General features: G+C 39.9%; 1 protein-coding gene across 2 annotated transcripts in view; it reads right to left on the bottom strand.

Moving 5' to 3' along the window:
* The window catches only part of MMAA (metabolism of cobalamin associated A), a 49,566-nt gene that overhangs the window by 10,215 nt on the left and 15,517 nt on the right, over positions 1 to 23,834 (bottom strand). Inside the window, exons 1-4 of one of the 2 annotated variants that reach the window (XM_037830747.1) lie at positions 10,679 to 11,435; positions 9,868 to 10,371; positions 7,615 to 7,737; positions 3,981 to 4,151 (exon numbers count right to left, since the gene is read on the bottom strand). In XM_037830747.1, coding sequence (XP_037686675.1) covers positions 3,981 to 4,151; positions 7,615 to 7,737; positions 9,868 to 10,312 — 739 coding nt within the window. In that variant the 5' untranslated portion in view covers positions 10,313 to 10,371; positions 10,679 to 11,435. Of the gene's footprint in view, positions 1 to 3,980; positions 4,152 to 7,614; positions 7,738 to 9,867; positions 10,372 to 10,678; positions 11,436 to 23,834 lie in introns of those variants that run through there. The other variant, XM_037830749.1, reaches the window with a different exon arrangement.

Raw genomic sequence — 23,834 nt, 5'->3', positions numbered from 1 at the left:
CTCAACTTGGTCACCACTTGAGACACCCCACCTCTGAGCAATGTATTAAGAACCACCATCTTACCCAATGAGCAAACCTGTTTTCCTTCCCAACACTCTCCCTCCCTTATTCCCATTAGAACTAGTCTTTGAAGCAGTGAAGAACCTGAGACCTCCATTTTCTCTTCTTGCACAGCTCTTTCTTGGCTTCTCTTACATTAGTTAGCAGCTTGAACATTGTGATTCTAATCTTAAATCATTCTTGTCAATACATTTAACTCTCTTGTCTACTCATCTGCACACCAGCCCTGCAAACCTCCAACCATGAATCAGTCTAATTTTCTATGTTCTCTTCTCTGTAAGCATACAGGACAAATTGCTCAACCGTGTGAACAGGTGCTACTATAGTCATGATCTCCAATTATCTGCTACGTTTTCCTCACTGTGTGATAAAGGTAATCCCCTTAAATGCCCTCAGTCAGCTTCCTTTCCCATTCTCACCATGGCTATTACAAACATTCACTTTCCAGTAATTTCCCCACTTGATAATGAAGTGGCACCTACTTCACAAAGGAAATAGAGGCAGGAACTTCCTCCACCTCTCTTCTCCCCCTCCACAGATAAACACATACAAATACAAAGTCACAGTACTGCCTCCTCTCCAGTCTCAGTGTAAGAGGTATTGCCTGAAGATTAACCTTACATTCCTTTCTACTTCCTCTGGGCCATCAGTCTCTTTTTTATTTGTTTCTTATTATATTTTGCTTATTAAAAGCTTCATTTCTCTGTTTACTATATGGCTCACTTCTTTATTCTTACACTTTATTCTAAATTCTAATCTTTATGTCTTGAATCAATCCTAAGAAATGTACTTAGATCAGAGTGGTGAAGGAAAGGGAAATTTAAAAAAAAAAAAACTTTTAAAATATTGATTGATGATAATTTGTTGAGCATCTCCTCTGTCCATCCTAAAATTGAAAGCAAACTATTCCTGTTATAACAAAATAGTTAGCCTAAACGCAAATGTAAGAGAACTGAAGCAGTCTTGGAAATTAACTTCAGAGGGACCACTTGGAGGTTGTGTGTTCATTTAAAATTCTGGATCAACCACTTCTTTTTCTAAGGTTCAGTTTCCTCACTTGTAAAAATGGAATGATCATACATACTTCCTAGTATTGCTACAAGGAAAAAATAACCCAATGTGTGCAAACTACTTAGCATACTACCCAATGCATATAAACATTTAATAAATGGGAACCACTGGACTCTTATTCCTTTTTTATTTTTAACTTCTCCCTTGTCTACAGGCTCTTGTCCTTCAGCACACCACCTAAATTGTACACAAGTCTTTCTCATCCTAAAACAAAACAAAACAAAACAAAAACTCAGATCCTCCTCCAACTTTCACCATATTTCTCACTTTCCCTTTATTGTCAAGTAAAGAAGTAATTACGCTCACTGTCTCTACTTCCTTACTTCACATTAATCCCAACCCACTTAAATTTGACTTCGGTATCCACTGCTGTATTAAAACTGCTTATGCAACAAACTATTCTTGAAACTCTCTTTTCTTGGTGTGGCAGAGACTTCTAGTTGTCTATTCCATTTCTATTCTTCCCTGTTTCCCTACCCACTGTTATTAGGAACATCAAGGTGAAAGATCACATTTACCTGGATCCCTCACAGCTAGAGATGATTAGTAAATAAAAGTAACAGTCATTAGACAAGGCTTCCAAAGAAGTTATTTAAAGACATAAGGTTTCCAGAAAAAGTCTTTAAAGGGTGCCAATCCAGCTGGAAGGTATACCTCTTTTGCCTTACTCCTTATTCCCTCTTCCTCCTTTGCTCTACCTAGAGCATGGATATAACAACTAGAGCTTCCTCAGCCATCTTTTAGCCACAAGTAACTTTGAGGAGGGAAATTAATTGCCAAGAATGAAGAGCAGTGAGACCTGGGACATTGAAGACATTGTAGAACCACCATACCAAACCACCACTGGATTGCCTGCTTCTAACTATCTTCCATCTAGGAGAAAATAAATTCCTTTCTTGTTTGTTCCACTGTTATTTTGAGTCTCTGGGATAAACAGCCATATTTAACTTCCAAGCAATGCACTTGGTTTTTAAGGTACCCTTTTCGCTTTATCCTCTCTATAACACTCAGGCCATTCTTCCTCTATCCACTTTAAATATTAGAGTTTCTCAAGTCCCAGTCTTGGCTATTTTCTGTTTTAGTACATATTTTCCTCAGTTGATCTCAACCAAATTCATAGCTTGAACTATGAAACTATGCACTATGCTGATAATGGCTAAATCTGTATTTCTCATCTTGAGACATGTGGTTACTTTGGACAACCAATAAACAACTCTAGTTTAATATATGTACAATTGAGCTCATTATTTTCTCCCTCTCCAAATCTGCCTTTTTATTATCCTTAATTCCTCTTCCATCCTAACCTCTTACAGCCAATCATGGATAAAGTCCTGCCAATTTACCCTCAATGTTTTTCAATCCATCTCATCTTTTCCATTCCCACTGCAGCTGCTTAGTTCAGTCCCCCACATCTTTCCAGGATTAATACAAGTTTCCTAACTGCCCCTGTGCCTCCACTCTAGATCTTTCTCTAAGCACCCAACATTCTACTGCCAAGGGTATTTCCAAAATGCATATCTGGTTTTGTCACATTCCTGCTTATAACCCTGCAGTGGCTTGCCAGTATCGTCAGGGTAAACTCCAAACTCCTTGGCATGTAAGTTCCTCACCTCCTGCTTCTTCACTCCCTGTCTTCATACTCTATGCTCTAAGTATCCCGAGCAAACTAGAGTTCTATGAGTGGGCCACTGCTATGGTTAAGTTCATGTGTCAAGTTGTCTCAGCTATGGTGTCCAGTTGTTTGGTCAAGCAAGCACTGGCCTGATTGCTACTGTGAGGGTATTTCATGAATTTAAATGATTAGTCAGTTGATTGCATATATGGCTGATTACTTCTATAATCATCAGAGACTACCTTCAGCAATGAAAGGAATATCCTCATCCAATCATCTGGAGTCCTTAAAGGGAAAACTGAGGATGTTATCAATCAGAAAGAATTCCTATTTCTACTTCCAACAGCCAGCTTCTCCTGGGGAATTCACTGTCACCTTTGTTGGAGTTCCCAACTTGAGGCTTTTCCTGGGGAGTTTAACATCACCACTGAGTTGCCAACTTGCAGCCTGCCCTATGGAATTCTGACTTGCCCATACTCACAGTCATGTGAGCCAATTCCTATAATAAATCTTTTAATATTTACATGTATGTGTGTATATAACTTCTGTGGAGAACCCTAATACAGCCATGCTCTCTCATACTTCTGTGCCTTTGCAAATACCCTTTACTCCGTGCTTTGCTTAACTCCAATTCTTCCTTCAGTACTGAGGTCAACTGTCATCTTCTCCATAAAGTCTTTCTTATCCCCTGAATCTGGGTTAGGTTCTGCCACAAACATTCATCACACAGTAATATAATATTTTGTATTTCTAGAAGAATGTGAATTTCTTGGGGTTTTCATCTCTATATCTTCCCTGTATGTAGTTATATGCTGGGGATATAAAAATAAATGAAACAAGGTCCCATGTTCAAGAAGCACCCAACTATGTTAACTTTCTAAGTGAATATTGCAGGCATGTAAAATGTGCTTAAACAAATCAGGTGTTGTGTTAAAGCACTGTTTCCATAGGTCATGCTAATGCTTAAAATTCTCCTCGGATACTTACAGCATACCACCTTGTGTAACAGTTATTCAGAGACATGGCTTATTTCTATCCTTTAAATGGTAAACTCTTTGAAGCTAACGATTATAGTCTACATACACATATCTCCCACAGAGTATGGGATAATATCTTGTATTTAAGTACACCTTTAATAAAAATCTGCTGAATGAATAAAAATGAAATTGTCACTCATCTTTATATAACATTCATTATAATAGCATTTTATTTTCATGAAATACAAAAATCACTTACCTACAGTTTCAATAAGAATGATGTCATATCCCCCTCCTTCACACAGTAGAATAGCTTCATTTGTGGTCCTTGTCACACCTCCTAAAGTCCCTCTAGTAGGAGATGGCCTGATGTATGCATTCATATCTCTTGATAACTCAGTCATTCGTGTTTTATCACCTAAGAGTGAACCTAAAACACACAGTTACGTTTTATAATTGTGGAACAGTTATAAAGGCCAATTATCAATCATTCAGTTCCTAGAGAGGTGGTTTATGACATTTCTCCCAATGTCTCAAATTGTATTTCACACTATAGTGCTTTCCCTCCAACTTGTTGTGTACAATAATGCCAGATGAATCATTTATCACGTCACACCCCTCAAAACCTATAACGGCTTTCCACTGACTAGAGGTTCAAATTTAGATGCTTCAGACTAGCACTGAAGATTCTCAGAACCCAGCCAGCCCCAGCTTACCTTCCCAATTTCAACTTCCACTAGTCTCTAAACTAATCCTCTGTTCCATGTAGGGTGGTTTCTTTACTGTCAACTTAACACTGTTGCATTTATCTCCTCCTCTCATTGTTTCTACTAGCCAGACCCACGATCCCCTCCTTTCCCTTACTGCCCATGTAAAAGCTGTCAAGCCCGGGGTCTGTATCCTGGCTCCACCATTCCTCCCTATTCAATTTTGGGCAAGTCACTTTACCTTCCTGAACCCCACTTTTCTCAGTTACATAACAAGGATTACAAGCCACTGGGAAACCCAAATCACTGGGGAGATTATAAACATGAAAGTGCTTCAAAAACCCCTAAATTCTCCTCGGATACTTACAGCATACCACCTTCTAAAGACCAGTTAAGGTTCTAGCTCCTTCATAAAGTTTTTTGAGAACTTTTTCACCCCAGGCCCATCTCTGAAACTCTATAGTACAACCACTCTGCAAACTGCTAGCATCCTGGAGTGCATAAACACCTTAACATCCTTCTCCTTTAAATTATCTCCATTAGCACCCTTCACTCCCCATCCCTTTCTGTGTACAAATGGCATTTTCTCAATCTTATGCAAAGTGCTATGCAAATGTATCTTCAAGCTGTCCCTTTCAATCAGACTGTTGCTTCTAAGTCCTCACTACTTAGAAATTTCAGAGCCTCCACCGAATACAATGTAAACTGAGTAAATGGATGGAAAACTGTTTGTACAACATTTGTTTTAAATCTACATGTTTTATCTCTTTAACACAGTGGTTCTCAACCAGGGGCAATTTTGTCCCCCACAGGACAATGTCTAGAGACACTTTTAGTTGTCATAAATGGGTGGTGGGGTGCTACTGGCATCTAATGGGTAAAGGCCAGGGAAGCTGCTAAACGGCCCACAATACACAGAACACAACAAAGAACTATCTGGCCCCAAATGTCACTAGTACCAAGGTTGAGAAACCCTGCTTTAACATGACATAAGTTCCTTGCCTATAGGACCACTTCTTATATATTTTGTACACTAAATGCTTAGCAAAATGTTCAGAGTAGGCACTCAATACCTATGGAATAGAACTGGTTATGTTTTAGGGTTTATGGAAGTATTTTGGCAAACATCAATACCTGTAAATTATAGACAACTGAAAGCCCTGGAACTACTTAGTTTACCTTTTATTCCTTTCTTTTACCCATACAACATTTGAAGGTGCAGTACTGTTCTAGCCTGAAATTTTATTTTCACTCTGCCTAAGAGCTAACTTTTCCAAATAAAGTTGACACTAAACATTAAGAAATTTTCCTTAAAGAGATGTTCTCCTTTGATTCCAGGTTAGAGTCTTCTAATTGGTTTTAATTGTGGAGTATACACCTATCACATATCATAATTACACAAAACTTTTTTCTAAACTTCATTTTCTGCATGAAATTATCTGTTTAAGGCAACAACCCACAAAAGGCTTACTTTAAGTTATCCTATAGATCCCAACATACTGAACTAAACAAGTTACTCTCCTGTATGATTATCTTTGCCAGTGAATACCCAACTGCTGGTTACAGATGCCCTGGGAGGTCCAAAGCAATTTCAAGTGGTCTATGAATCCAGATGCACAACAAGGATTGACTATAGAACAAATGTTGAATGCTTCTCAATGTTAATGTAGTACTATTTTTCAGATGTGTGTACCATTACAATATGTAAAAATTTATTCCTAGTGCTTAGTTTATCTTCATGTATTTTTTTCCAAAGTAACTATATATATTTTTTTTACCTGAGAAAGGGACCGTCATTTTGCTTGAGAAAGGTTAGGAATCACCTAACTGCTATGCCTTAATCATAGACTATCCTATGACATCATTTCTGATATTTATTATTATCTCAAGCTATTATTTTATTTTTCTATTGCAGATATTCTAGAATATTATGAAGGTGATAAAAAGTCTTGTCTATATGATCAGAAAAATCCTTTTTTTCAAATATTTATCTTTACCAAAGTTCTTAGACTGTAAATAAATTGGACAATACATTGACATTGACTTAATCTTGAATTGTGTGACTTATAAATTTTATTTTACAGTTAATCATTTTAGTATAGTGAATAAAAAAATATTGAATGTTCTAAGCTAAATTCCTTTACTGGTGATAACAGGAATTGTTGTCCACATATCTATTGATCTAAAGCCCTGAAATCTGATTACATCATCATCTTTACTTCCTAGTACTAAACTCACAACATACAAACCAAATACTTCCACAAAGCACCCTGTACTTAACCCTTCCCAACATGTTATAATGCAATGGCCTATATTTACTTGTCTGTTTCCCTCATAAGAGAGAATGCCTCAGAAGGCCAAGAGAACTATCTCATTCACCATTATACACTCATCACCTTCCTTGCACAATGCCCCACCTATAGTAGGCATTCAAATAATTGTTAAATGAACAACTGGAAGATAAGAAGTTTAAATCATAAAGAAGGGGAAGGGGAAGAAAAATTCCTGAGTATTTATATGGTATGCTTCATGTTTTCTTTAAAGGATCCTTTGGGGAACTAAGTTTATATTCATTTTAACTTTGATGAACTACAAATTAAACTTTGAGTGACTGCATGACTTCAAATCAGTAAGTAATTGCTAAGCACTGTGTGCAATGTATTATGCTAAGTGCTGTAGGGGGAACAGCAATGTTACTGGTCTTTCTAAGAGCTTTCTGTTTAATTGACCATATAGTATGCTTTTTAAAGATGCTTTTTAAAAATTTAAGACATGTTACAACAATATAAGTAGAAGAACAAATGAATAAGGACCCATATTCTGAATTGAGTAGCTGCTGATGTAGCCAGGAAAAACAACAGGAGGCAAGGGAAGGCCTGGCATTAGGCAGGATAGCTAAAGGGTTGAAGTTTGCTTTCATTTATCTTCCACTTCTGGTTCCTGCTCTCCTAGTTGTCTAAGTACCCAGGCTACTTCTGGGGTACCTACAACCTGACCTCCCCTGTCAGCCCAAACCTCCCAAACCACCTCCCTCAGCCTCCACCTCACCCTGCAGAACTCCCTTTTCTTCAGTAAGACCATTCTCAGCTAGTGATTAGAGATCATCTGACTGTAAATTCCACTAAATTATGAGAGAGCCCTCAAGAGCTCCTGCTGTGCAATTTCAAAAGAAACAGCAATACTCACCACCACTAGTACAAGAAGAAGGGTCCACAGCTAGCACAGATACTTTGTGCCCTCTCTCAGTAAGCATTTTTCCAAAATATTCTATAAATGTCGATTTTCCAGCACCAGGAGGGCCAGACAATCCTATGGTGGAAAGAGACCTAATTTAATGAAATAAATGGAATCAGAACTATGAGGAGTTCTGTTGAATAAAACATTAGACTACCTTCTATTTTCCCTCATTTATTGAATTGAAACCATTAATGTATTTTAAAACTTCCCAAAGCAGTACAGGAAAATCCATTTTTTTATATAAATTCCTGAGTAACAGGGATATAGGAAAGAAACAATTCTGTATTCCACTTTCATTTTTAAATTCACAAAATTAATTTTTAAAAATTACAAAATGTTTTCCACCTTTTTTTTTCCTGTGAAGTAGATCTTTTTGGACAGACTTCCTTGCCTATGTTGCTAATGCACTGAATTCCTACAACATCTACCCACTTCTTACAATGATCAGTAATTATTCCATCCACCCAACTCTGTACATTTTATGTTCTTATTAGAAAAACAACTCATGACTCTAGAAATTCCCAGTGATTAAGAAAATAATTTTCTATTTATAAAGGATAGTTTTTTTTTCTTCCCACTCATAACTCAAAGAATTATATAACCTGAATCTTGAAAAAAATAATTTGTCTAGAGAAAGGCAGAAAATTCCCCTACATGGAGTTAGTAGAGCATGGCAGGTATAATAGCATAAACCCTGGAGCCTGTCAGCCAGTTCTCAATCTGGCTCTGCTTTTTACAAGCTGTGTAACCTTGGGCAAGCTACCTCACTTTTCTGTGCCTCAGTTTCCTCCTAAAAAAATGCTTATAATAATTGTACCTATCTCTTCAAGTTGTTGTACATATTCAACGAGTCAACATCTGCACTCACAGTGGACATATACAGTAAGAGATGCATAAGTGTATGTACAATAAAGTATGTAAAATACTGATAATTATAACTACATTCAAAAGTATGTATGGTATATGGTATGCTTGACTCTTTACCACAATTTCCAGGGGCAACTCACTGTCTTCAACATTTTTATGGGTGAATAAACATTTGTTGCTGTTAAGATGGTGAGAAAATAACTGCAATAAAGACAGGTTTGTTTGGCTTCTCCAGACCAGAATAGAAGAACCAGAATAGCACTGCAAATTTGTGAGTTGCTAGTTAACTCTAGACATTTCTGGAAATTTTCTATTCAAAGATTCCCTAAAACCTGATAGGTAGTACTTGTCATAACTACAATTTCTCTTTAACAGTTCAGTGTTTTCTCTGACCAGGATACATAAAGATTAACATCCAATGCAGTACTCTTAAAGTTAGCTCAAGTACCCATGAACGGGCAGAACAGCAAGATGTGTGAAAAACGTGGACCAGTACAAATTGGTTGGTGAGTTCTTTTTGAAATGATCCTTACACATTTTAAATTTATTTACTTATCCCTCATAAAATTTATGCACTTTGTCCACCATTTCAAGTAGTCTTTAGTTAGGGGGTTGGTTTCAATCAACTACTTCACCATCATGGGAAGTTCTTACTCCACCCAACACCGACTTGCTTAATTCCCGCTGGTCAAACGTATCCAAATTGTTTGAAAATGCAGGAAACTGCCTTACAATTACAGAAACAAGTCAATTTTCAAGAAACCAAATGAATACTTAATGTTTTGGGACAGACAACAAAAGAATATTGTCTCTCCTTTAATATACTTTGTTATTGAGATGGCTGGTTTTAGAGCTATTCCCAGAGACTCTTACAACAATAAAGAGTATCTAAAGAAGTGAGACTGCCTACAGAAAGACTAATGAAATACCTAAGCAGAATTCTGAAAAGTGATAACGATAGTTAAGAGTTGACATGATCACAAAAACAGGGAATTCACTTTAGACTATTAGCCAGATGAACTACAGAAAATAATGAGCAAACTGGTTAATAGTTCTTCCTATGCATTATTTCTATTCTGGGAGCCATAGCAAGATTTTTACCAAGAGAAATATTACATTGTCCTCTCAAAATACAGAACCTTGGTTCAAATGGACATGACATTTTCTAAACAACATAGCAAGACTAATATTTGCAAAGAAAAGGCATTTATAATTCATTTTAAAATTCTTAAAAGAAAAAAAATCCCCATTTGATGGCAATCTATTTAGAATTATTTTAAAAGAAGAGAGAATTTAGGATATTTACTGGACAGACCAAAAAAAAAAATGACTGACCCACTCGAAATGCTAGTGGTTTTCCTTTATTTAATTGTTCTCGTTCCCTGTGGTAGACTAACACTTTCTGAAGAAGCACCTGGGCTAACTCTTTTTTCCTGTCATGAGTTGACTCTATAAGAGTTATAGACTCTGCTAAGCAGGCCCTTTGTCCTTGGATTAAACCAGAGTAAAGTTTATCCACAAATCTTTGTTCTTTATCAGAAAGTCCTTCTGTGTGTTCTTTTAAGGTTGTCTGCACACATAACTTTCTCTTTAAACCAACTGACAGCAGCATCCACTTTGTACAATGGAGTCCAAGAGAATTAAATGGTTGAGCAGATGGGATTCCTGATCCATGATGAGTACTTGAGTGAAAGATGAAGTGGTAATGTCGTAAAGTTGTTCTTAAAAGTCCTTTTAGGAAATGCTGGTGAGCACATTGTAACAGCATGGAAATATTCATTTTGCTTGTAACTGAAGAGAACACTGAATATTTTTTGCTCAGTGTGATTTGTTACCTCCCTAGAAGAAAGAAAAACATTTTTGCTAGTTCAATAAACAATTAAGATACTGAAGTAGTAAAATTGCAAGTAGCATTTTCCCCATATACCAAAACATATGTTATCAGGGTTCTTGGTAGTACAAATGGGTTAAAGTTTTCCTCTTAAATTTGAGAGAATAGTCCTTCCTTGATCAGTTATTACTTAAAGTAACCCAAATCATGGAACTATTACTGTACTGTAAAGTGCAATTTACATTAAATTTTCTTATAAATAAAAAACAATCACACAAAAAACTCATTAAGGTAGAAATTTTATGTCGTGCTTACTTTCTTCTGTAAGTGGACACTACATTCATCTTTACAACTTCTTCAGGTCAGATATACCCTATTCTAAACATCATAGAAAAATTTTTTAAGCAGTAAAACCCCTCTGGTACTGGCCATTTATTTATTCTCTGCAAAAGAAATGTTGATTAGTAGTGTGGGCGTTTGAGGCGTAAGTACATATTAGAGACATGTATGGGTTCAAAAGACTCACTCAAAGACTGAGTGATTCTGAACACAGATTCACACAAAGAATGACCTAGCTTAAGCAAGTAAACAACCACACACACAAAAAGCCTTCATGTGAAGTGAATTGTGAAGGGTGTGTCACTAGATCAGTGCATCTCAAAGTATGGTCAGAATGCTTGGGTACTTATTAAAAATGCATATTCTCAGCCCTACTAATTAGAATCCCCACAGGTAAGCACACTAAAGCGTGAATCATTATGAAATGAGGACCCTTTGCTTAGGTGTACTGATATTCTCCAATTCTAACTATATTAGACAATGAAAGCTGACACAGTATACTGAGGGTCAGGATAGTGTGGAGGTTACCGGCGACTGTCACTCTGAGTCATTTCCACTTAGCTTTACTGACTTTGGGCAAGTTACCTAACCACTTTATGCCTCAGTTTCCTCTTGAGTAAAAGATGGGAAATATATGAGTACCTCTTCAATAGGGTGGTAATGAAAACTAAATTAGTTAATTCACGTAAAAAGCTTGGAACAATGCCTAGCCAACTGATTAAGAGTTCCATAAACAATAGCTTTTATTATTATACCAATTTATAAAACATTGGTAATAATTAGGTCACAGACCTCGCTTCCACAGGCAAATTGAAATTTACAAATGATACATATTGCTTACACAGTTTAGGTTTGTGATTATTTGTAAATTTTGGTTTTCAAGTATCTTGTAGCTACAATGAAATAAATTAGTTTATTTCTCCAAGCTACCTCTCTAAATGTTACTTCAAGGCCAACCAGCATGAAATTAATTTTAGCTAATTAATATCTACTATTTAGGAAAAACAGAACTATTTTAAGATTTTCTCTTTTTTATTGTTAAAACTACAACTGCTCATCAGTTTTCCAAAGACAACATTTTTTTTCCTGTTTGTTTTTTGGGCTTTACACCATGTCTATTTGTATAAAATTTGTTTTACTTTAAAGGGGCAATTTACAAAAAACATGTCAAAGATCTCCTAAAACATTACTAAAAAAAATCTACTCCCACCCTCATAAACTCACAAAAAGACATTCAAAACACCACCACCACACTGGAAGCTCACAGGCAAGAACCGTATTTTCATTCAACCACTATTTTCTGAGCACATACTACTTTCCAGGCCCCATGCTAGGTCATAAGATCAGTGACGATTGCAGTGGTATTGACAGTGATGACAATGATACTTATTATGTTGTGGCCAGTGTACTAGACCCTTCTGTATTAGTTTCCTAGGGCTGCTGTAATAAATTACCATAATCTTGGTGGCTTAAAACCACAGAAATTTATTCTCTCACAGTTGTGGAGGCCAGCAGTCTGAAATAAGGTGTTGGCAGGGCTGTGCTCCTTACGAAGGCTCTATGGGAGAATCCTTCCCTGTCCCTCCCAGCTTCTGGTGGCTCCAGGTATTCCTTGGCTTGTGGCCACATTACTTCAATCTCCATCTTTGTCTCCACATGGGCTTCTCTTCTACTCTGTCTCTCTCTTCTGTATGACTCCTATAAAGACACTTGCCATTGGATTTACGGTCCACCCAGATAATCAAGGATGAACTCATCTAGAGATCCTTAACTTAATTATACCTGCAAAGACTTTTATCAAATAAGGTCACATTTACAGGTTCCAGAGATTAGGACGTGCTCATATGCTTCTTTGTGGGGTTGAGGGGTACCATTCAACCCACTACTCCTTTTTAGATGGACTGCCCCATTATCTCATCCTGTTTAATTAACATAATCCCACCACTTCACGAGCTCAGAGATAAACACCATGTCCAAAGAAAGAACAAAGTGCTGTGGGAACAGACAAGATTAAAGGAACTGTTATGGATTGAATCATATCCCCCACAGACATGTTCAAATCCTAACCCCGGGGATCCTGTGGATGTGAACTCATCTATAAATAGAATCTTCTAAGATCCAATTAATATGGGGGCCCATCTGAATCAGGGCCAGGTCTTAATTCAATAGGACTGGGATCCATACTAGCAGAGAAGGAGACAGAAGGAGAGTGAGCACCATGTGACAGAGGTATAGATGTGGATGGTCAGCAAAGCCACCACCAGAACACTCCAGACTTCAGAGAAAGCATGGCTTGCTGATACCCTGATTGAACCAATAGCCTCCAAAACTGACACAATAAATTCTTGTTGTTTAAGCCAAATACTGTTTGGTATTTTTTATACCAGCCCTGGAAAACTATGTCAGGAACTAACTTTCTTTGGGGAGTAGAAGGGACAAGACATAGAAGAGCCAATGTCTTAAGGGATAAATAGGTTGAAGAAGGAAGAAGCAGGCTTTCCAGGCTGAGGACTTAAATGTACAAAGTCAGAGTTGGGACTTGGTCTTTTTCTTGCCATATCAGAGAAGACTGATTAATTCAGTGAGGCAGAAGCCTAGGGTATATGGAACCAGTGATAGGAGATGAGGACAAGGCATGAAGTCTTTTTGGCAGTGCAGAAACGACAGACTTTCATGAATGTGAGTTTTTTTAGGAGATAACTCTAGGAGCAGTGGCAAGAAGTCAAGAATACTAAGACCCCAGTAAAAGAGAGGTCAATTTAGGAAACCCTAGCAAAGAGTCAAATCAAGAGATGATGAGCACTTGGACTGGGAAAAAGACAACCTAGACTTAAGAGCTTTTTGTCCATGTCAGAATCCTCAAAGCCTGACATGTAGCTGGCACACAGCAATCATTCAAAAGGGACTGCTGATCTGAACTCATTTTATTCCCCATTTGCCTGGCCCTCCAGAGTTTATAAACCACTTTCAAATACTTTATTTGACTTTACTCTTCCAAACAATTCCATGAGGACAGTAGGACAATTATTATTATTGTTATCTAACAGAAGGGGAATGAAGAATAAGAGAGTTAGGTAACCACAGTCATAGCCAGTGACAGGACTAGGGCTCAAACCCAGGTCTTTTGACTCTCTAGGGCATTTCTTTTTAAATTATTATAGAAATAAAGAGAAGTCTTTGGCTAAAAGGGAGATGGATATTAGCAACTCTCTCCACCTCTCAAAGTGAGTAAGAAGTATTTTCAGTATGTAGTGATTGTGGTGGTATTAGGAGAAGTCAAAAAAACAAAGAAAGAAGAAATGTTGGCAAGGATATAGAACCTTCCTATTACCAAATCTAGCCCTATTCTATAAGGGAGATTGCTGTCATAAGTAGAGTAGCAGCAAATTAGAATTATTTAAAATACACCTTTTAATTAACAAGTCTTACCATAATTACCTCTTGTCACCAAACAAGCTATGTTCAAAAAAGATCAAAGTAACATTAAGAGAAAAAGACTATAAAGGATTCATTCATTCACTCAACAAATATTTGAGCATTTACTATGTGTTATGCACTAGCTTAGCACCGGGGATGCAACAATGATTAAAATAAGACAAAAATTCTTGTGTTCATGAAGCTCAAATCCTAGTAAGGGAAGACAGACAATATACATTTAAATACAGAGACAAATGTGACTAGACCCAGTTGAATAAGAGGGAAAATGTCCAAGAGAAGGTCAAAGAGGGAGGTCAGATATAGGGTTTAATAGATGACTGGAAGAACTTTGAGTGAGATGGGCAGTAATGGGACAAAAGAGTAACGTGATCTGACTTAACCTTTTAGAAGTATGTCTCTGGCTATTTTATGGAGAAAATTCCAAAGGAGGGTATGGGAATGGGGGTGCAAGTATAGAAATGGGAAGACTAGCTAAAAATTATTGCAATAATACAGATGAGAGAAAATGAAGGGTTGGACCAGGTGGAGGGGGCGTAAAGTTAGAGTCCAGATGAATTCTGAAGGATTGACAAATAAATGATGTCTTGGGTGGGAAAGAAAGAGAGCACTCATGGATGAGACAAAGGTTTTGGCCTAAGCCACAGGAAAGATGGAGTTGCCCTTTAATGAGCTATGGAAGACTGGAATGTGAGGTTTGAGGAAAGATCAAGAGCTTAGTTTCGGATATGTTAAGTTTAAGATGCCTATTAAATATCCAAGTGGAATCCTGAATAGGCAATTACATTTATCAGTCTGAAGTTCAGGAGAGAGATCAGAGTTGAGGTATAAATTTGAGAATCATCATTTAGATGACATTTCAATTAATGACCAATGAGATTACCAAAAGAATGGAGATAAAGAGAAGGTATGACACCATTTTTCATAACATTTTATACACACACACAAACAGAAGGAATAGGAGTGTTAACCTTGTCTATGCATATGTGATATTATAGTTCTTTTATGTTTTTTTTTCTTTCCATGAATTTTTTTCAGAAGTGTATGTTGTTTTGGTAGGCAGAATAATGGTCTCCAAAGATGTCTACACCCTAATCCCTGGAACCTGTGAATATTTTACCTGACACGACAAAGGGGAATTAAATTTACAGATGGAATTAAGGTTGCTCATCAGCTGACCTTAAAACAAGATTATCCTGGGTTATCCAAGTGAACCCTATGTAATCACAGTGGTAGAAGAGAGGATCAGAGTGATGCACACGTGAAGGAACAAGCCCATCATTGCTGGCTTTGAAGATGGAGTAGGAGGCCCATGAACAAGCCTGTAGGAGGTGAAAAAGGCAAGGAAACAGATTCTCCCCTAGAGCCTCCAGGATGGAACAAAACCCTACTGATACCTTGATTTTACCCAGTGAGGCTCATGTCAGACTTCTGACCTACAGAACGGTAAGACAATAATTTTGTTTTGTTTTTATCTGCCAAATTTGCACTAATTTGTTATAGCAGCAGTAGAAAACTAATACAGTTGCTATGGTAAGAAAAAAAATTAATTTTTTTTAAAGGTATAGTTTAGAATTTTTAGAATTTTAATGAGAAATGTCTAATAATCATTCATGATTTCTTATCTTTGCCATAACATGTAACTTGCTTCCTTCTGCATTTAAATGTCTTCCTAATAACTAGAGAATTAGACAGTTATTGTGACCACCAATGTTTCATTCAATGTATATTTATATGCTAATTTCTAATGTAGTCATAAAATTAGCATATATACCTATAAACCTAGTAAAAAGAATATGTGCAAGGTGAAGTGATAATCACATTTTAGCCACACTTCTATGCACAGAGATTCTATCAGAATCATCTTAAGATGTAAAAATTCAACAGTACTGTGAAATAATGTAATGTACAAGGACTAGTAACTATTTTTGAGCATGACAGATGTTTTTAAACCACCTATATGCCATAATATTTGGTGTCTGGAATATGTATCTTCCACTTTTTTGCCTGATCAACTCTGGCTCAGCTCAAAGATCACCTCCTCTGAGACACATTTCCCCCCAGTCTTCCCAAGCAGTTAACTGTTCTATCTTCAATGTTTCAGAGCATTTTATTCACATCACAGGTATAGTATTTGTCTTCTTGTTTTCTAAATTATCTATTTATAGACCTCTCCTCACCAATTCTCACCACTCATCCTCCAGCTGACTATCATCCCAGAAAAAGTACAATATCTTATTCTTTATTTCCTCAGAATACACACACACACACACACATTAAAGTTTATGAATGGGTACTCTATCTAGTTTACACTGAGCTAATAACTATAAAGAAAAGTTTGAATAACACTCTTAACCTGTGCAATTTGAAGACATCTACTAAAACATTCTGCCTTCAAAGTTTCCTGCTTTGAATCAAGGCACTTTCAACACCTAACCAATCTTCCGAATCAGAAAAACAGAAGTTTGTAAGAAACTAAAACCCAGTAACATGAGCTTTACTAGATGAAAATGTGTCTATGTTTAATATGCAAGCAAATAACACCCCCTAAATAAAATGAGATTAATAAAAATTGTCTAAATAATAGTGTCATTGATTATGATAACATTTAAAATAGTGATTTCTTACAACGACTGAAGCACAATCTTTCTCAGGGAATTCCTGCCAACTATCTGCTTTCTCAGGGAATTCCTGCCAACTATCTGATAAGCTATGGTTCATATGCAGGCTTTATCACAATTTGGGACTGTGAAGTTCTCTACCCTTTCATGTCAATACAAACCTCAAAAGGCCTTTAAATGAAAAGAGCCAGGAAACAATGGCACCAACTTATTCCATTCTTTTGCCCAAACCAAAAAACTATCCAGACGCATACACTTCTAGGTTTTGGCACCTTGAAACCTTTCCGGGGAGGCAGAGGGTGGATTTTCTTGGTGCCCCCAACTCCTCTGGATCATATAAATGGCAGAGGAGCTGCTGCTGCTACCTTCTACTTAATGCTTATTATGTGTGAGGTATTATGCATGCATTTCCTCAGCTAATCCTCACAACAATCCTTCAATAGATGACATCCCATTATACAGGTAAGACTCAGCAATGTTAGGTTGCTTGGGCAAAGCCTCGCAACTAGCGGAGGAACTTGGGAAAAACTTTGCATTTCATAAATTTAAATCCATATAGTGTCAACTCTAGATTGTTGTATAAAAATAGGAATAGTGTGCTGGTTTGAATGTATTATGTCCCCCAAAAGCCATTATCTTTGATATAATCTTGTGTGGGCAGAGGTATCAGTGTTGACTAAATTGTAATTCTTTGGGTGTTTCCATGGAGATGTGACCCATCCAACTGTGGGTGATGACTCTGATTGGATAATTTCCATGGAGGTGTGGCCCCGCCCATTCAGTATGGGCCTGATTAGTTTACTAGAGTACTATATAAACTCAGACAGAAGGAGTGAGCTTGCTACAGTCAAGAGGGGACACTTTGAAGAATGCACAGGAGCTGAGAGAGGAAACTGCAGTTTACAGAGACATTTTGGAGATGGCCTTTGAAAGCAGACTTTTGCTCCAGAGAAGCTAAGAGAGGACAAATGTGCCAAGAGCAACTGAGAGTGACATTCTGGAGAGAAGCTGAAGCCTAGGGAGGAACACCCTGGGAGAAAGCCATTTGAAATCAGAACTTGGAGCAGATGCCAGCCACGTGCCTTCCCAGCTAACAGAGGTTTTCTGGACACCACTGGCCATCATACTCCAGTTAAGGTACCCGATTGCTGTTGTGTTACCTTGCACACTTCATGGCCTTAAGACTGTAACTGTATAACCAAATAAACTCCCTTTAATAAAAGCCAGCCCATCTCTGGTGTTTTGCATTCCAGCAGCATTAGCAAACCAGAACAGGTGTCATGTCAAAACAAGGGAAAATCAAATATTCTTTACATTTGATTACAGTATGATTATGGTAGGTAGTTTAGATTTTTAACTATGTTTTGCTTAGGCCAAAATGAAAAATCAGTTTACATTCTCTGTGCAAATCTTATCAGTAGGAGATCCCAATAATGCATTAGGTGACAGAACACACCATTTAAAAATTTTAAATATTTTGCACTCCACAGAGACTAATCCATACCTGATAACTAAGAGTTCATAAAATACTTAAACCCATTAATTTATCCAACCAACTAGATTTTAAAGGAGCCCATATATTTTTTAAAAGCCCATGTAACAGCCTTGTACAAGCAACTTTTCTACCTTTGTATACATGTCACAGGCAGAACAGACTAAGTCTACTAGAGTGGCAAAATCATATATATAGGGAAAAAACTCCCCACTTGTTCATGGAACTAAGCAACTTTCCCTGCTTTCTTATGGTGATAAATCAAAGAACTTGGCCAATAATCAAATCCAATTGTTTCAACTAATTTTCATGATTCCTCATGATTATGGTTTCATCCTACAATGTAACTAACACTGCCATAATTCAAGAGAAATTCTGCAGCTATTACTATGTAGTATTATATTACATATTATTAATATAGAATGGAAAACGTAACTGTCAAGTGAGTATAAAAAAAACACTGAGGTAGTTTGTAAAGTGGATCCTCTGGCCTGTAGGAAGGTTAACATGGACAGTAGCATTGTGAAGATTCCAATTTGTTTTTCTCAAAAATATCTTTCATATACATTCCTTCTCTCCACCCTCAGTCCCAAATATATCTACTACAAAGGCTTTCAAGCTTTGATGGCAGTCCATAGGAAAAAATACATTTATATCACAGTCCAACACACATGCATATAATTGGAACAAATATGATACACTCTAACACTGTCTTTTCTATTTTATTCTATGTATTTTAAATGCTGATTGCAGCCCACCAATGTGCATAAGCTTAAGTTTCAAAAGCACTGATCTAACAGATTCCTCTCTGACCATTAATTCATCTTTCATACTACCACTTTTCCTCATAAAACATAAAATTTGATCTGCATATTCCTTTGCTTAAAATAAAGGTTCCCTCTGCTCATTTTAATAAAGTCAGAAATTGGAATACTGCTTACCAGAGGGCAGAAACTGTGAGTTAATGTTTAACTGGCATGCAGTTTCTGCTTGGGGTGATGGAAAAGTTCTGGCAATGGTTGATGGGAGGCGGAAGAGGAATATATTTTTTGTGTGATAGAATTAACACCAGTGAATTATATATTCAAAAACAGATAAAAAAAGAAATTTGGGTTGTATATAAGTTACCACATACACACGCAAAACCCATAGAACTGTTCAACACAAGGAGTAAACCCTTATGTAAACAGTGGGATAAAGTTAATACCATAATTGTAATAATAGTTTCATGAATTGTAACAAAGTTACCACACTAATGCAAAATGTTAATAATAGGGAAAACTGGGTGAGGGGATATATGAAAACTGTACTTTCTACATGATGTTTCTGTAAAAAACTGAAAGTAATTAAAAAATATAAGTTCCCTCTGCCATATACATTTAAAGAAAAAATTCTGCAATTCAGCCATCCATTCAACAAATACTTATTAGGACTCTACCAAATGCTGGCACTGTGAGAGGCCTTCGAATACAGTGGTATATCAGTCAGATATGACTCCTGATATTGTAAACTTTATAATACAGCCAAGACAGCGCTACATAAATATTTCATATTCTTTATGAGTGTTCTTTTCTACCTTCAACTTAATTCATTCCCCTCCTCCACTTTACTACATTGCTATAATTATTCTCATCTGCATACAGCTCCCAGAAAAAGCCAAGCTCTTTTTTATACAGCTTAGCCATTGTCTATGATGTTCCTTCTGCTTAGAATGCCCTTCTCACCTTTAATCATCTCACAAATTCCTCCTCGCCCTTCAAGAACCAACTCAAATTTCTTCTCTATAAATAGTACACTGGCCTCCTTTCCCAGACCCTTGGGTTATTACTCCCACCACCTGCCTCTATTACCATTTCTTAAGACGTCAGTCTCTTCTTAGACTATAGGTTATCTTTGTATCCACAGCATAGTTCATTGCTCAGAGAATAAATGACTATGCTACAAATTTTGCATGGATCAATAACTCCATTACACTGATTACTCAGCTGATCAAACTTTTGAAAACATACTGTTTTAGTTTTAGTTTCCTAGCTTAAGCCAAATAGATTGGCTTAAACAACGGGAATTTATTGGCTCCCAGTTTTGAGGCAAGGAGAAGTCCAAATCAAGACATCATCAAGGGGAAGAGGCGGGGCAAGATGGCGGACTGGTGAGCTGTATGTTTTAGTTACTGCTCCAGGAAAGTAGGTAGAAAGCCAGGAACTGCGTGGACTGGACACCACAGAGCAATCTGACTTTGGGCATACTTCATACAACACTCATGAAAACGTGGAACTGCTGAGATCAGCGAAATCTGTAAGTTTTTGCGGCCAGGGGACCCGCGCCCCTCCCTGCCAGGCTCAGTCCCGTGGGAGGAGGGGCTGTCAGCTCCAGGAAGGAGAAGGGAGAACTGCAGTGGCAGCCCTTATCGGAAACTCATTCTACTGATCCAAACTCCAACCACAGATAGACTGAGACCAGACACCAGAGAATCTGAGAGCAGCCAGCCCAGCAGAGAGGAGACAGGCATAGAAAAAAAACAACACGAAAAACTCCAAAATAAAAGCAGAGGATTTTTGGAGTTCTGGTGAACATAGAAAGAGGAAGGGCAGAGCTCAGGCCCTGAGGCGCATATGCAAATCCAGAAGAAAAGCTGATCTCTCTGCCCTGTGGACCTTTCCTTAATGGCCCTGGTTGCTTTGTCTCTTAGCATTTCAATAACCCATTAGATCTCTGAGGAGGGCCCTTTTTTTTTTTTAATCCTTTTTTCTTTTTCTAAAACAATTACTCTAAGAAGCCCAATACAGAAAGCTTCAAAGACTTGCAATTTGGGCAGGTCAAGTCAGAGCAGAACTAAGAGAGCTCTGAGACAAAAGGCAAATCCAGTGGCTGAGAAAATTCACTAAACACCACAACTTCCCAAGAAAAGGGGGGTGTCCGCTCACAGCCATCATCCTGGTGGACAGGAAACACTCCTGCCTGCGGGTTGCTGGTGCTGAGTTCCAGCTTGGCGGGCCGGGGCCAGGGGAAATGGCCAGCCCCTGGGGAGGGTAGTGGGCATGGGCAGTATTGCCCTCCACAGCCCCCCAGGCCCGAGAAAGTGGAGCCGGCCGCAGGCCCCATTTCCCTCACCCAAAAAGCAGCCGCTAGGGGAGGCTTGCCGGAAACAACCCCCCCCCCTTCTTGCCCGCGCAATCCCCGTTACCAAAGCAACTCCCGCCATCGCCAGTGCGCATATACCGTTGCCAGAGCTACTCCCGCCCCTTTTCTTTTCAATCAACCTCCGCGCCCTCTCAGAACCAATCCTAGCCTTATCCCCTCAGCATTGTCATGTAAGAACCCCACACCCCTAACACCGACCCCGCCCTCTATGCCAGCCTATATAACTTGTGCTCGCCCCTGAATAAAGGTCTTTTGTTCTACACCCTCAAGAGGAGAGTGTCTCGCGTCCCTCTCTCGCCGCCCTCCACACCTTGCACGCCTCCGCCGGGGACTCGGCCAAGTCCCCCGCCACACCTTCGCCTCCGGGAAGAGCTGCCGCCGGTACCCCTCAAGCAACCCTGAGCGCAGAGGGTTCCGTGGGTGCCCGCCTCTAGCTGCGACCACAACTGGTGCCCCGTGTGAGGCCTCTCTACTCATCCCCTCTCCACACAACGGTCCAACAAATCGCCCGCTCGCCCGGACGCCTCTCCATCTCCCCTTCTCCTCGCCTGCAAGGTAAGGGCCGCCTCTCCCTCACCGCTCCGCGCCCGGAGCCGCCTCTCCCTCGCCGCTCCGCGCCCGGAGCCGCCTCTCCCTTGCCGAATTATCCCGGCTACAAATACCGTTGCCCCCGACTACCTCTCGTCTTCTCTTTCTATGACCCCCATTCCTCCTAACACTCTCCCTCTACCCCTTCATTACCTTGGTGTAGTCCTCTGTGTCTTCGTTTCTCTGTTCGGCGCAGTGTGCCTCGCCGTGACCGCCCCCCCAGACTGTTCCCGTTACCAGAGAGTCCTGCTTTCTGTTCTCGTCGTCTTCTTCGGCCTCGCGGCCACGGTTTACCTCATTCTCCTTGCTCCTTTCCCCTCCGTTATGGGTAATCGTCTATCCGCACGCCAAGCGCCTCAAGTTCGCGCTCTGGCGGGCCTTCTAGACACACATCGTTGCAAGGTGTCTGTCTGGCAGCTGCAAGTATACTGGGACCTCCTGCTGCCCTTTAACCCATGGCTCACCACTTGCCATCTTTGGGACCCCATCACTTATGATCGCCTTATTGATCGGGTCACCAACGCCATGGAACATGAAAACAAGCGCTTCCCTCCCGGCTTGCTCCCCACCTTAATAACCGTCCGCTCTTGCCTTCAAGGCTCCCTCCCCCCTGATCGAAGCCCCATTAAATCCAAGGAGGCCCTGTCAACTCAACCGACAAATTCGGACAGTGAGACCAATGCGGACCACGATTCGGACACAGAATCCTTAGTCGAGCAGATTAACAACGCGCTCGAAGTCACCCCCCAAAAAAAAACAATACCGAGTCTTGCCAAAATGGCGAACTTCCCTTCTTCTTCCACCAAAGGGAGGAAGTGCTCCAGCTATGACGTCAGCCCTGAGCCGGGCCGGAAACCGCATGCGCTTACCCCGCCTTCCACAGGGCGGAGCTAGCCCGCCATCTTACGCCTTAGCCACGCCCACCGCGCCGCCATCTTGCGACACTTGGTGCCTCCTGCTTCCGCTTCCCCCTTCGGCGGACTCTTGGATTGTGCCGCCGCAACCCACACCCACCCCCCACTCACGACCCGCCTTCCTCTCCCCCTTAGAGCCGCTGCCGGCGGCTGCCGCCGCCCCTCCCGCCCCGCCGGCAAACAACCCCTGGCTGCCTTCTACACCTCAAGGCAACCCTTGGGGCAACGCTGCCCCTACCCCCACTCCCGTGCCAGGCCCTCTGCAAGCGCGTCCTCCTTTCCCTCGTGCTTTTCGCTGCTTTCCCCTTAACCTTACCCCACACCAAGAAACAGTGAAAACGTTCGACTGGTATCCCATTGACTCAAACACTATCAAGCAACTTCGCAGGGCCGTCAAGGAGGACGAATTAGGTAGCCCGTACGCTTCCCAAATACTGCAGGATGTCGCCATGGACCTTTGCCTCCCCCAAGACTGGGCCTCGCTTGCCCGTACCATCCTTGGCCCCGGCCAGTTCGTTGATTGGCGTGCCCACTTCCAAGCAGAAGCAGCTAGGCAGAGCGAGCAAGACGCAGCCACTGGGGCCCCTCATCCCCCCGAGGCTTACCTGGGCACGGGAGCATTTATACACGCATCCACCTATACCAATGCACCCGCCACCTTTTGGCCTATCCTTTGGGGAATCGCCTTACGAGCGTTTGCCAACTGCTCCGCCTGTCGGCCTAATAAATTCACCAAGCTCCTCCAGGAGCCGAGTGAGCCTTTCACCACCTTTGTCTCCAGGGTCGAAGAAACCTGCGCTCGAAAGGTTAGTAATCCCCAGGCCCAACTGGCCCTCGCTCGAGAACTCATTCTCGAGGGAGCCAATCCCCCTTGCAAGCAAGCTATCCTTCCCTTGCGGGAGAAGAGCATACACGATTGGGTACTTGCCTGCAGCGCCTTT

This window comes from Choloepus didactylus, chromosome 3 (genome assembly GCF_015220235.1).
Source record: "Choloepus didactylus isolate mChoDid1 chromosome 3, mChoDid1.pri, whole genome shotgun sequence".
NCBI classification, from domain to species: Eukaryota; Metazoa; Chordata; class Mammalia; order Pilosa; family Megalonychidae; genus Choloepus; species Choloepus didactylus.
This window is presented reverse-complemented; position numbering and strand designations above follow the sequence as displayed.